Raw genomic sequence first — 14,933 nt, 5'->3', positions numbered from 1 at the left:
ATATTCTAAACAAATTGTTGTAGTTGACGAACCCAGAGCATTACTACAAGTAATTTTTAAAAGTGTAATAGCTTCTGAATTAAAACCACTAAGTGAAGTGGTTGCTATTGTTGTAGTTACTGTTTGTTATGTGAGGCTTGTAGAGCAAAAGCCCTGGAGAGTTCAAATCCTTCTAACTTACATTATCAGCAATGTACCAACTGGAACAAGTCACGTCGCTGGGCTTTAAGTAGAAGGAAAATATGCTCAAATTAACACACAGTATCTTTTCATGCACTACATATGCACATACAGAGCATATTCAAACTCTTTAGCTATAAAAATAGCTTACTGCCTCCTGGTATACCATCACCAACGCAGAAAATCCTTATCTTCTCCAAAAGCCACTGTTCCCAACATATTTTTCAAGTCAAACAAAGAATATTCTGCCACATTTCAAGCAGGAGGCAGCACTCTATTTTGCCAATAAAAGATAAGTTAATATATCAGTAAGTGAAAATGTATTAGCAGGACGCTTTCAAATAGCAGAGACAAGCCTGTGAACGTTCAGAATAAAATGAATATGTAGATTATACTCAAAGCAAATAAAAATAATGTGGATTTAGGTTGATAAGTGGAGGTCTAAAAGAAAGGCACTCAGATACCATTCCAGGAAACAATGAGCCTCAGTAGCTCAGTGCTTCATTTTCCACATCTGAAAAATAATTATAGGGAAAAGGTTAGCTTTGTTGATAGCTGAGAACCTTTGGAATAAGATTAGATTGGTGGGGTGTTGTCCACACGTTTCACTGAATAGTAGATCACATCCAAAAACCTGGCATATTGTAGTATTTATAGCATTGTTACTGTTTGCAAGTTGCTAATAACATAAGTCACAGGAATTTGAACACTCCAGGGCTTTTTCTCTGCAAGCCTCATATAACAAATAGCAGCTATAACAACAGCAATAAATAGGTGTTTTGATTAAACTCGAGCTGGGTTGCCCTGGGTTGCATAGCAGAGGGTTGGTGTGCTGGGCTTTTCTTCCCCCTTTTTTCCCCTTTTTAAAGGCATGTTTTGTTCTACTCAGCTTTTTGTCTATCCTGCAATAATTTTAAAGTCCATCCAATGAATTCCAGAGTTCCAGAACAAGGGCTCAGCGCTGTCAGAGTTCTGCCTATAGGTGCAGGCAATGACTGAAGGCAAGGGCAGGCCACAGCTGGGCACAGTGCCTCTCTCCCAGTCTGCCCAGTAGCAGAGCCAAGCTCCAGCACCTGTTGGAGAGGTGAGGATCTGGCAGAGAAGGAACACACTGTATTTACAGATTTCTAAGAAGAAAACCTGGGCTGAACACAGCAATTATCTGTGGTGACTCAGCTCTGGTTACCTTTCTTGCTTCAACATCACCACCTCTTCCTCTGTTTGTGTGAGAAGAGCTTTAAGTGTTTCCAGTTCACTTTCGGATTGACTGGTTCTTCTTCTCAGATCTCCTTCTTTCCTCTCCTTCTCAGCCACCTCTTCCTGCAAACGTTTGCATACTTGTTGGCAAATCAGTAGAGATTCTTCCTTTTCCTTGAGCTCTTTTGCAAGTCTACAGAGGAAATGAAAAGCAACATCAGAGTTATCCTCAATCACAAACAGAAACTAAACAGATGGAAGTAAATTGTACCTGGGAAAGAAGATATTATACAAAAAAGTTTATGTTCTTCATGAAGTTAAATCTAGTGACTTGAACACAAAAATAGAAACTGAAAATAGAAAAAGAATAACAGTATAAAGCAGTACAACAGCTGCATTAAAGCCATAAATAACATTTTTGCTCTCCTTGCTTATAAATACATTCATGCTTTAAAACACAACTTCAGCATTTACCTTGACTCAGAAATTCCATTTTCATGTTTCATTTTTTTCATTTCATTTTGACACACATCAAGTTCTGCTGATTTCACCCTAAGAAAATGAAAAACAAAGTGTATTTGCCCAAAGCAATGACAGCCTTTACTCACACAACGACCCAAACACTTTTATTAATCCACTAACTTGCACTGTCTAGTTTAGTTACAAGGCAGATAAATAAAACACTCCATTACTTCTTGCTAACACTTTTCAGCAGCATATTCATTCTTGCAGTGTAAATTCAGCCTAACCAGGATCACAAAAATTTAATTGCTGCAAACAAGGAAGTGTGATCTTGCAACACCAATGAATGTTTTGGGTGGGCTATGAATACAAAGGAACAGATAACAATTTAATATGGTAGAGGAAAATGCAAAGGTTTCCTGTAATTTTGTCATCATTTCACCAACTAATAACGATGGTTAAGCCTCCTATTTGTACTCAAACAAGTAGAGAATATGTCATTTTATTAAATTGCACCCATATTACATTGAAATTTTAATATTACACTGAGAAACACTGTACTGTTTATTTAACTCTGTTCAAGAAGTCTTTTTTTTCATGCTCAATACTCGCATTATCATTAAAATATTTTGTTGCTAAGCATTCCAAATATTTGCAACCGTGTTTTGATCAGCCCCTCTGAATATAGGAACTGAAAACAGAAAGTATGCATCATGAAAGAATCCTCCCTAGAATTTCAGGAAAACATAGAAAACAACTGATAATATTTGGTCTCGAGGTTGATTGCACTTTTGCATTGCCCTCCAGCTTCACATCTGAAACTAACATTTATTTTCACTAGTGTACTACGCAGGGTGATGTTATTTCTGAATTGCACTGTGGACTTGCAACGCAGGAAAGCACTCAGAGCCCCAATCCCACAGCCCTTAGAAGTGCTGACAGCTCCCACCAAGCCCCACGTGCTGCCAAAGCACAGACCAGCTGCTTGGAGGGGACCCTGGGCTCCCAGGCTGCTGCTCGGGGCAGTGAGACGGAAGCAGAATGCTCTGTGCCACAGCATTAACAAGCATTTCCTATTTTTCCTTGTTTCCTCAGCCTTGTGGCCTCCCATCAGCCAGGAGTGGCAGCAGCCTCAGCACAGGCACTGCTGCAGGCACTGCTGCTTTCCATGCTCTGGGGCCACCAGTTGTGCAGTGAGGACCCTCTTGGAGACCTGACAGGGCTTTGATGGCATTTTCTTTACTCCATATTAATTTGGGCTTCATATTCTAACCATGCAACACGGTAAAATTACAAACTGTAGTAACATACCAGTGCATGGGGAATACCAGCAGTAAATTCACATTTACAGTCCAGAAGTTGTGTGGGTTTCACACAATTTATCCCACGCTTAGCATTAAATGAAGAGCCAAATTGAGCTGCACCATGAGACAGCTGAGGAAGGCAAGCCCTGCTTCCACAGGCAGACATGTTCACTCGGTTAGGAATACAAGCTGATTAATATAACACGCATCTTCTGCTGGTCAACACCTTCACAAACCACCCTGACAAGCAGTGGTGCAATTCTCTTTGAAAACAGTGTTATGCACAGCAGCAAAACAAACAAGCAAACAGAAACCTTACATTAGCAGCTTTTTGTAGTGATCCATCTCAGCTGTTACCTTCTGCAGCTTGTGCTCAGTGGTCTCGACTTGATTAGTTAAATCTGAAACCAAAAACACAGTGTTTATGGCACTCCCTGCAATGCACACCGCAGACCCACGGCTCTCAGCTGCCACACACAGGGGCTCAGCACCTCCAGCCACCCCCTCACAAAGCAGCTTTGTCATTTGTGACACTTGGTTTCCCACTGAAATACAAAAAAAAAATTCTATACTGATAATTTTGCTTAAAGACCACAATGCTGCTATTAAAAACACCATAACTTCAAAAAAAAAAAAAAACCAGCTCAAGATTCCTCCTGTATGTATATTTTGTTGCAATGCCTATTTGACTCACATGAAATAAGTTCCTTATGTTTGAATGGAGTGAACACTCACTGTCGTTTCACGTGGATGTTATTCACCATAGATGTCCACAAACCCATTGCACAGAGTCACACACAAGGTAAAACTTCTCTCAAAGTCAGGGCTTCCTAGAAATATCTTACACTATTGGCTTTCTAATATTTTCTGGCATCTGTTGTTCAAGCTGATGTATTTTAGAGGGCTTGGAGCAGGGAAGGGTGTTGATGGAGCATTTCCAGGTGAATCACTGCCATCCCACTTCTTTGGCATTCCTCATAAAACCGTCAGCAGAGCAAAGGATCTCGATGCACCCAATGGGTATGGAAGCTTTCCCACTCTCAGCAATGCTGCTCCACTACATGGCCTTTCTATGAGTTATTAGCAGCCTTCACACTTTTGCCAAACTCCACGCAACCCAGAATTTCTTTTTCCCATTTCATAAAATATGTAAGTAGGAATTAATTTGTATCAAACCTTCACTATCTGTATTCAGCAACCAGAGAGTACCTACCATTCACATTATGCTTTCAGAAGCTCACAGAATCCAAGGGAGCAGTTTGGTACATTCCTACTTGAACCCACACTATCTTGGCACTCAGACTACAAGGAGGTCTCAGAAATCCATGGAGACTGACCCTCCTCACAATATATGAAGAGGACAGTTTCAACTCTGTGATGAGGTCTGCTTTCCCCGACAGTATTGAAAAGAAGTGGAAAGTGAAAAGGTCTGGCAACAGTTAAATTCAGCCCCACCAATAAATCAAGCTAAGGGCTGGCAAAAGTTAACCTGAACTCCATTTGCACTGTGCTCCAAACAGCACGCATCACCTCTGCAGCCATTCTCTGCCCCAGAAAAGCAGAGCAGGTTCTGTATAGGCACAGCACAGAGAACAGCAAGCACTCGTGCAGCTCCACTTGTACAGGCATGCAGCTGGCTGAGGGGAAGCCAGAAGCTCTCAGAACACTGTATGTATGCTACCAAAGCTCTGCTCCCAGCAGCTGCACACACACAGCACGTTCACACCATAAAACACAGCTACAGCCCAGCTAGGGGTGGCTCAAGGTGAAGAGGAAAGTCAGGCACCTCTCTGAAGGCATTCCTCAAGCATCACTTCAGCAAGTATGGCTAACTGCTCAGCAGAAGCACTTGAAAACAACAGTTTATAACCTCTCAATGCTCTCCTGCTGTCTCATCTGTCTGACTGGAAGGTCAGCCACATTTTCCCTCTGTTCCCCAATAAAGAGCCCTGGAGCATCCAAGCTTGCTGCCAAACAGCACCAAAGGAGATGAATCAATGACAACTTAAAACTATTTAAAATCTGTTTGTGTGAGAGTTCTTGTCAAAACTTCTGCTAGGTGGGTTTCAAAGACCTCCATGACAAACCCACAGTCCTGTAGTCACTGAGTTATCTGAGCTCTGCTATCTGCATCAAAAAGCTGTGTAGCATTCACCAGGCCAGGCTGAAGTGTTTCTGCTCAGAGCTGGCACCTTCCTTCCTCCAGGAACGGGAACTCACGGCCAGGAACACCAACGATAGATCAGACCACCTGCAGTTACTTTCATTTACTTCTGTGTCTTCAATGAAGCATTCTTCTGTAATGTATTGTTCTGCACGCTTTTCCAAAGAGACATAATTCAACTTTAATTTCCTGTCATTCATCTTGACATTGGCTTATGAAATAAATGGCTCTGAATGCCTACAGAGAAAGGGGAAAGATTGGCTTCAAACACTAAGCAGATGTTAGACAGAACATGTGGGAACAATCCAACACTGACAACAACAAGCTCTGCTGCAATGTGACTGCTTTGTTAGAACAGATTAAGCGAAGATCGAATTGCTGTGGAGCAACAAGACAAGGGGAGCCCTTTGCACGGGATTGGCTGCTACAGACCAGCTTTTCAACGATTTGAATTTAACAATTTTTTCTTCTAAGTCTGTAATTACAGAAGATGCCTAGCAATTAGGAACAACTATGTCCTTTTCCCCCCTGTTTCTAGATGTGAGAGAGTGGACACAAGTTGACGAAAAAGGGCTAATGCTTAATTTGGTTCTAGTGCTTTGGGTGGTCTCTCAGCTGTTTCTTCTTGTAGTCAATTTGTTTTGAGAAGTTTTCGTGATGACTGAGCATTGGATGGGAGCTTTTCACAGGGGAGTAGATGGATTCAATTATACAGCTGGATTCTGCAAGTCTTCTCAAGAGAGAGTTCCCACCAAAGTCAATAGGAGCTGCACAGCAGCAAGTAGGAGGGATCAGACCTACCCACAGAGCCTACATAACAGTTCTGCACCGAGTCTGAGGGGCGCAGCAGAACTGAGGGCACTAGTGAGAATGGTAATGCAAGTGCTTTGTAATTTGAAACTCATGTTACACTTTTAAGTACCATCCCATTTTAAAGGCTCTTCAGACCAAATACATCTCAATATTGCTCACACTGCTCCTGTTCAGTCTTATTTACTACATTACACCAATCTTCATTATAACTTACCACAGACATTAACCTTCTTCCTAGAGTAATCTTTCATAGCTCCAGAAGCAGTTTGTTGCTATAATCCCTAGGATATTTTCAACACATTCCTGACACTGGCCTGCTTGTTTCAGGCAGCAAGCAAGAAAAGACAGCTTTTACTGGATAGCAGGTAGAACCTTAGAACATGGTTTGATTGTTCTTCATGTCCTTAGTCCATTCTTTTCAAGAAGATTGGTTTTGTTCAACATATTTTTTTTACTGGTCATTATAGGAGGAACGTATTTATCAACTGTATCAGAGAAAAAACAGCCTTTTAACAACACTTGAAAGAAATAGACGTTTCTTTCAAAAATGTAGAAAATAGAGATTTTCTTTAGTGACCGGTCACCCATTTTACGAAATATCAGAGCAAGGGAAGTTCTCTGAGACTCATCTTTGAGGCCTACCTGGAACACAGGAACTTTATTGTCCTGGGATAGCTGAGGTTTTTGGTCAGGCTTCCAGGCAGCACACACACTCAGCTCTGCCTTCATGGAGTGCCAAACTGTGGCTAAGAGGCACCACACTCCCACCTTTGTGTGTCAGCATTGTCCTGCTCTCCAGCAGGCACAGCACAGAGGATGCACAAAGAAAAGGCATGCTGAAGAACCACAGCTGGTCATCATTTTCCTCCTAACTGGGTGAATTCCCATACATGCAGTCCACAGTGCTGAGAGCAGCAAGTCTGCCTGGAAATGGCTTTCAGGAACTCAGCCACCCAGTTTGTGGCCTTTCCAGATGCCCTGCCAATGGCACGGTGTTCAGGGAAGGTTCCAGTTTCTGCTTTGTAAATAGCAACAACTGGTAAAGTTTTCAGTGGAAAAAAAAACAACAACAACAAAACAAACCCACCCCAGTGTGAACTACACTCACACTGGGTAAACAGCCGCTCTCAAAGCCATCAATTTCCCAGATAATTTGTAACAGATTCACAGTGATATCAGTTCAGAAGCACGCATAGTGAAGCTCTGTAATTTTCTACTCTTCCTGCAAATGCTACCAAAAAAAAAAAAAAACTAAAAAAAAAAACACCACAAAAAACCCACCAAGATACTTTCTGAGAACTTTGGTCTCACCTAAACAAAAGCTCAGTGTTTCGTCCATGTACACAAAAAGGAAGATTTCTTACAGCTCAAACTCATACTGCCAGCGAAGCCTTGCAGACCCCAGTCATTGCTGGAGACCCTCCTGCCTTAGCAGGACCTGCTCACTGCTGGTGCACAGAAACTCCTCAGCTTAGCTGTGGTCACGGTATGAATCTACCCTGTATCACTGAATCTCGGGTCGAAGATGACTGTGCCTAGTTGAAAATAAATGCACGCCAACAAAGTTTCTTTGCACCCAATTTCAGAAATGGGGGCCACCTCCTGCTATCTGGCTAAAGATACCAAACAAATGCACTCACTGGTTTTTAGCACATGGCTAAAATCAGTACAGGGAGAAAGCAGTTTCATTTTCCCTTCATATAAGCACGCTTTGGGGAAAAACTGGGAGGTATTCTGCTTCAAGGACAACACGTTGTGACTCACTACCTGGTCACTGATGAGCAAGCCCTGCTGGGGCAGCCCCATCCAAGCACCCTCAGAGGTGGGAGGGCTGCGTAAGCCCCACACGCTGTCCTAGAGGAGCACTGGCCAGAAATACCCCCACACACACCAGCACAAGGGGCAGGTAGAGACAGCTACTTGCATAGCAATCTCAGACTGAAGTGGTTTGGACCTCACCACGAGGCTCTCTTGGTGACTCAGCCAGGCACAGCCTCCCAGAGCGGCTATAAGGGGCCCCTGGCAGCTGCCCAGCTCAGCGCTCTGCTCACCACCAACCAGATGAGATCACCTGGGGTTGTTCTGCCAGTTCCTGCAGAGCTCCCCACCCTCAGGGCAGCCTCTGCCCACGCTGCACCACATTCTGCTGGAAAAACTCCTCCCGATGACCAGCCTGAAGCTCCCAGCTATGGCCAATGGCCCTTGCCTTGCCACTCGCCCCTTCCCAGAACAACTTGCACCCACCACCATCATCGTGTTTGCCCTGCAAACAGCTGCCCAGGCAGAGATGGAGTCACCGTGCCTGGAGCTGTTCCAGAACCATGGAGATGTGGCACTGAGGGACGTGGTTGTGATGGGCTCATGGTTGAACTTGATGATCTCAGAGCTCTTTTCCAACCTTTATGATTCTACGATAACATTTGTCAGACTAATTTGCATCTCTTTCTATTTTTCAAGGAGACCAAAGAAGTGAACTACACACCCAAAGTCCTTGCCTGCACAGAACAGAACTATGTCTTTATTGAGAATATTTCATGTACTATGTTCTCTGGGATAAACTATTTTTGCATACGCAGAAAAGTACTTCTTTCTATTTGAGACTCACAAGCACAAGCATGCCTGGAAGCAGCCCAGAGCTGGGCCCCAGCCATATGCATTGATGTCCCTTCTGGAGACTTGAGCAGTACCACCAGGATGGCTCTAAAGCACTGAGAGCTGCCAGGAACTGGGAGGATGTGCCAAGCTCTTATCTCTCCTAAGCACATGATGCTGCTCACTGCCAGGTCTGGGCCTTCTGCACCTCCGCTCTGAACTACCACGCTACTTCTTTCATGCTTGCATATCAAACAAGCATAGAGAAAGCAGGAGAAGGGACCAGATTCTCATTTTTGTTTCGATGGTACCAGTCTAGAATCCCTGCGTTCTCAAAAGAATAAACCAGCAACTGCATACCCCCCACCAACAGGACAGCAGTCTCTTACAATACCTTAACATGTGCTCACTTCCAGAAACAACGCTATCTCAACTATTCCTGCTCCCTGCTGCCCAGATTAACCGGTGACTTTTGGAGTCAGAAAGATACGGCCCTTAAGCCTGAGCTTTCTCCATATATTCCTGCCTTTTCAAAGCCAAGGTTGTTGGGATACAAGTCAGAATTGTTCCTACAGACCTTCTTCTCCTGTGTGCTAAAACTGAGTCAAAATGCTGTCACTTACCTATTGGCTAGGAAAGCTGGAGGTAAGAGTGTTCTGTCCATAACTTCCAGGGAGACAATTTTTCTTTTTGGTCACAGAGCTTAGTCTGAGCAGATAAAATGTGACTGATACACTTCCTTGAGTGAAGAATCCAGCTTTTCCAAAAGCAGAAGTGAAGAGAGACCTTCCTCCCATAAGGAAATTGCATTCCAGCACAGCACTGCCCCAGCACATAACTGAAGAGAACAAGGACGTTGTTCCTTTCATTCCTTTCATGTATTTCCTCTTCCATTTCAAGAGGCTGCTGAAAAGCACTAATGAGCCTTTGCTTGGTCTAACCCATTTGTCAGTCTCTTCAAACACCAAAATGCATTCCCCAGCTCTCACCCTTCAAATTCTTAGCATCGCAGCTGGAATTAATAGCAAAATATTTCAACAGTACTTGCAGCATGAATAGTGGATACTTGAACTGCAGCCTCCCTAGAACTACAGGAAACCATTTTCTGTTTGGATTTTCAAAGCGGTCTTTAAAGTGCCCTTACAGACACTTCATGTACATGAAAATGCTGCTCCTTCTTCCTATGAAGTGTGCTAACATTCCCCACTTCAGCTTCCCAGCTACTCCTACAGCTGCCTGCACTTTTGTATCATTGCTCATTAGTCTCATTATGTCAGCAGACCACCGCTAAGCTTATATTTAGTAACTTAAATAGACCTTGAGGCAGGAGCATCAAAAACCTTAGAAGGCAGATTACACATGCACAGCCAGCAATTTAAATCCATACAGAGGGAAATCTGCACCCATGAGGGCAGCTAGAATGCCACGAATGCGTGAAGAAAAGTTATTCTGAAACTATGACTAAGGCAAGGCAAGGATTTGGCTGGTAATAAAAGTGAAAGCAGGGATATTAGAACCTATCTTTTAGCAGCACATGCTATTGCACTTCCTCCACTGCTCCCAACCACAAGAATATAGACATCACCATCACAACGCATTGTTGGGTTTTGGGGTGCTTTGAAGCCTATTTGATCAGACAACTGCTCACCAGGCTTTGCTCGGAGCTCAGCATTTTGCAAGACCTGTCAACTCTCGCTAACCAACGGTGCACCATGACTCTGCTCAGTGGTACGAAATCACACATCAAATCACACCTCCAGCAAAACGTAACTCATTCAGGTGATTTTCATAAAGGTCACAAGAACCACGAAACAAGGGGAGAAACTACGAGCTGGTTTCGGTTCTTGCAAATGACTGCCACCACATGAAATATGCAATATTTTAAGATTTAACACAAATAGACAAAGCAGGAATTTTCAAAGCGTTGTTTGCAGAAACGAGAATCCTTTCAGAACATGCAAACAACACATCCTGCTGGGTTGGCTTTCCGTGTGTTTCTTTGTTTGTTTGGAGCACTGAACTATTTCAGTACAGAGCCAAAACCGGAATATCAGCATCAACAGTTTGTGGAGAAAAGGAAGTTAGAGGAAAAAAGAAAAGCAGGAGACCCAGACACAGCAGATCTGACTGATTTCTGACACACTGATGCAGTACACACCTACTAACTAGAAGTAACATGCACTAAGATCAAGCATGGCAATAAAAACGTGCTGCTTATTCCTATCAAGTTATTAATACAATGGAAAGATGTCTGATGCTTGTTTCACAATTAAAAACATGTTTTCTGTTTCAAAAAAGCAAATTGATTTTTGCCATCATGAGTTACCCCACTTTACCTTACAATGTGTTCCATAGGGACAGACCTCTGCCTGCTGATGGATTTGTGCTCTATCAATCAATTTGAGAAGGACAGAACAAAAATGTGCGTGCAAGCAGGTTTTTTGCCTTGAAAACTATTAAAAAAAAAAACTATTAATAGTGGATTCATTATGAAACAACTGATACCTTTTTGTTATTAACAGAAAAGAACGCCTCGCTTAATGCATTGACGTTCATTGCTGAGATTTTAGCTCTGCAATATTTTTCAGAGCCCTACTGCTCTTTGAACTCCATACACCACTTATTCAGGTTTTCTCCACAAAACGTCTGCTACTTCAAACTTGTACTACACGCAGTTTGAAAACAAAACCTGACACAGGGAAGCAACAACCACGGAGGGGAGCAGCACAGCATTCTGAGCAGCGGTCACAGTGACCCTTCTGCTCAGCATTCTGCTGCCCAGATGCTGGAGGATCCAGTCACACCAACCTCTGAGATAACTTCGGAGTGAACCCATTACGTAGGCTGTTTTTGTTTCTTTTTTTCTAAAAACCCTTCATGTCTGGAAACATCTTTACAAACAGTGTGAGAGGAGAGGCTGTGGACGGTGCACTTCCTGGGAGAGGCAGCAGCCCTGAGCAACACGATGCTTTCCGTCGCCATATAAACAGAAACACAGCTTCCAAAATATTCCTTTGGAATGCACATCAACAAACAACACCAAAACAACAGTTGCTTTTTTTTTTTTTTTTAAATAACAAAACCACAGATGTCAGCTCATGGTTACGTCTCCTATCAATGCTAACAGGGGAAAAGGTTTAACAAACACGGATAAAATCTTGTCACAATATTCCAATGTTTCAGGCCTTTTCTTCCAAGGGTCACGTCCTCACTTTCAGTTGGATTACATCAAAATGACGAGCAGTAATTTAGTTCAATAAATCCCAGTTTGTTTCTTGTCAAACCCAGAGATCTATAGCTGTCTATATTAATGCCAAATTCCACGAGTGGCACAACTGCCCTCCTCAACTCATGGGCGAACGAGGAATGGAAGCTGAACTCTGAAGCCCCTGAGAAGACGTGGGAGCTGTTGCTCAGCTAAGGATACACAGTGCAACAGAACACCACCAAGGATCAGCTGGAGCCAGGCCAGAGGGAGAAGGGAAACACAGTGTTTGGCAGCCATCCCCCCTTGCCCAGCACGATGCCCAGGAGCAGCACTGAGCCTGCAGTACAGATGAGGATGCTGCCCACAGCCACCCATGCGTTGGCTTTCTGAACACATGCAGCTGTGAGCACCCTCCTCCCAGCTACCACACAGCACAACTGCCTTACTCAGAGTTATTGCTTTCAGCACATAGCCCCCACCCCCTCTGTGAGCCCTATATTACCACGCCATGCTGCTTCCCTCCCCCCGCAGGATGAAGAAACCCCAGCTACTCAAGGCTCACATCTCCCTGCTCAGTGTGAGCTTATTTACAGACAGCCACAGGGACACTTGAACAAACAGTGCATGGGAAAGCACTGCTCAGCCCAGTGCTCTGCAGCCAGAACATCAAACAGAGCTTGGCCACCACAGTAACAAATTGGTATTTAATGTTTCCAGAGGCTTGAACGCGAGTTTAACTTGGTCCTCTATGTCAAGAACACTTTAAAACCTCCCAGTCCCAAAGTCCTTTCTCAGAGAACAGAAAGTTCACGTGTTTTTCAACAAAGTTTGCATAATAAAACATGAAATCCAATAACTTTCCCACCTGTCTTGCTCTCGTGAAAGCTACGTCCATTTTTATTAGAAAAACAATCAATAAGTTTGGCAATATTCAAAGCCATTGAAAACCACATTCTTTTCATAGGAAATGCTGAGCAATCGTGGTAGACTCACACAAGAATACATGGGAAGATCCAAAGAGCAGAGCTGGGCCACTAGATCAGAAGCTTCACTGCAAGCTTAAAGATGCACTCTTTTTGAGCACAAAGTTGCTATGCTGTGCATGAACTAGTCTGAACCTGCTCACAATGTGGCACTTCTACACTACAGTTAGTGCACTATATTATGCATAAAGAGCTAGAAAGTAAATATCACTGCTTGGAGTGAAGTCCCAGTGCAGAGCAGAAACTTAAGGAACTATACCGGGTTTTGAGAACACAGGCTGCAGCACCATGCAAACACCACAAAATAAAAGAAGATGACTGTGAGCAACCTCCTCTCATCTTCTAACATAAAACAAAGCAATTCTGCATAGAGTTTTTAAAAAAAAAATGAGGAAAAAGCAGAAGATTTATCTTTACAATGCATCTAAACATGAAACCAACATGAAACAGGAATTTCTGAAGCAAACAGCTTTACAAAACTCCAGTTGTAACACCGGGTAGTTCTCATGCCAGTATAAATGTGGCAATACAAATATCTTACGTAAGGATATTAAGCCACATATTTCAAGGCTTAACAGACTGTCCTATTAGGCCCGAGGATGTCCTGGATCAGGATGAGACATGTAAGGAAGACAGACTGTCCTGTAATTGCTGCTGGAGTTCCTGCACCGTGCTTTGAACGGTGCCACCTTTCAGCAGTGAGGCCAGGACTCCAAACTGACCGGACTTCAGACTTTAGCAGCAGTGAGTGCCAACATTCCAGCTCCCAAGAATGCATGTGAACAACGACTGAGATCACCGAAACTCTCACGTGCCCACATACAGCCACTTCACCCAGCAATGAGCAAGATCATCTTAGATTTATTGAACGTGGCACCTCACAACAAGAAAAATCTTCAGTCCTGAACGCCACAAGCACAGCTGTTCTCAGTGCTTGCTTAAGGAAGGAACTGCAACAGGCTGCACGGCAGCAGTGGAAGTTTAACTTGTGCCACCCACAAGTTTCTTCTTTTGTGTGAAAAATTAAAAGGCATTTCAACACAAAGGGGATGTCAGAGTGCGCCTGAGAAGGAGCTTTTCCTGCACTGAGATTGTTTTATTGCTAGTAATTTTCGTACTAGAAAAACACATGTCAAATGCAGTCATGTTTTCCCCATGGCAGTCAGGTTGTACACCCACTCAGATTTCTAGACAAAGACCAATAATAAATGGCCTAACTGCTTGACATCTTACCACTATTTGTGCTTATTTATACAAAGTTAGAGCATACAATATTCCTAAAAAGAAAGTGAAAATAATTTTTTTGGCTATATATAACAGAGAAGTCAGGTATCAGGGCAAAAGGAGTAACAACACGATCAAAACATGCCACTATGCAACCAAGTCACAAGCAGGTACCAAAGCACTGCTGCACGGGTTCTGTTCAGAGAACCTGGGACAATCACCCTCAGATAACTTGTAAATAACTGCCATTTATCAGCACTTCCAGTGGAACATCCAGGTTGCTGTACTAAAGAACCTTAGGACGCTTTCTTCGAATGGCACAAGAAAAACATCAAACTTTCCTTCTATAAATGCTACCCTTCTAGCAGAGAAAGGAAAGCTTAATTAACTGCAATAAATGATTGCTGTAGGTTACACTGCAGGATCTGCAACTCTGGTGCTGGTTTTGAGCCAGTCACCTTGAATGTTTTCTGACTGATTCTGCCTGCTTGAGCAATTTTCAGTACAGTGAGAGCCTGTACCACAAAAAGGCAATAAGGTGAAGGCTGTAAAGTTATCTGCTCATATCTGGCATTCAAATCCACCTCTGCTGGAGCTTTCCTAACAGCATTGTTATACAGTGACAGAAATAAAACCTGCCTGTGGCAGTCTGGGTTGATAGCTCTTTGGATGAGTCTTCCACAGTCACTGCAGTCTTCCACTCCTCAGTCTCACGTTGGATATTATCACTGCTACTGAAGGATCAGTGAAATTCCTTCATCATGACTAGCATGGAGAGCCACTGCTTTAGATGTGAAATCACATAC

At 43.2% G+C, this 14,933-nt stretch overlaps 1 protein-coding gene across 9 annotated transcripts in view; it reads right to left on the bottom strand.

The window, feature by feature from the left end:
• The window catches only part of LEKR1 (leucine, glutamate and lysine rich 1), a 38,694-nt gene that overhangs the window by 6,583 nt on the left and 17,178 nt on the right, over positions 1-14,933 (bottom strand). For all 9 annotated transcript variants that reach the window (XM_042820383.1, XM_042820387.1, XM_042820386.1 and 6 more), the window contains 3 exons: positions 3,463-3,544; positions 1,852-1,929; positions 1,367-1,570 (listed from right to left, as the gene is read on the bottom strand). In XM_042820383.1, coding sequence (XP_042676317.1) covers positions 1,367-1,570; positions 1,852-1,929; positions 3,463-3,544 — 364 coding nt within the window. The remainder of the gene's footprint in view (positions 1-1,366; positions 1,571-1,851; positions 1,930-3,462; positions 3,545-14,933) is intronic.

Source organism: Centrocercus urophasianus, unplaced genomic scaffold (assembly GCF_019232065.1).
Source record: "Centrocercus urophasianus isolate 14NV4802_14NV808 unplaced genomic scaffold, USGS_Curo_1.0 seq_19, whole genome shotgun sequence".
NCBI classification, from domain to species: Eukaryota; Metazoa; Chordata; class Aves; order Galliformes; family Phasianidae; genus Centrocercus; species Centrocercus urophasianus.
The sequence above is the reverse complement of the archived record's forward strand: the minus strand, read 5'-3'. Positions and strand labels throughout refer to the sequence as shown.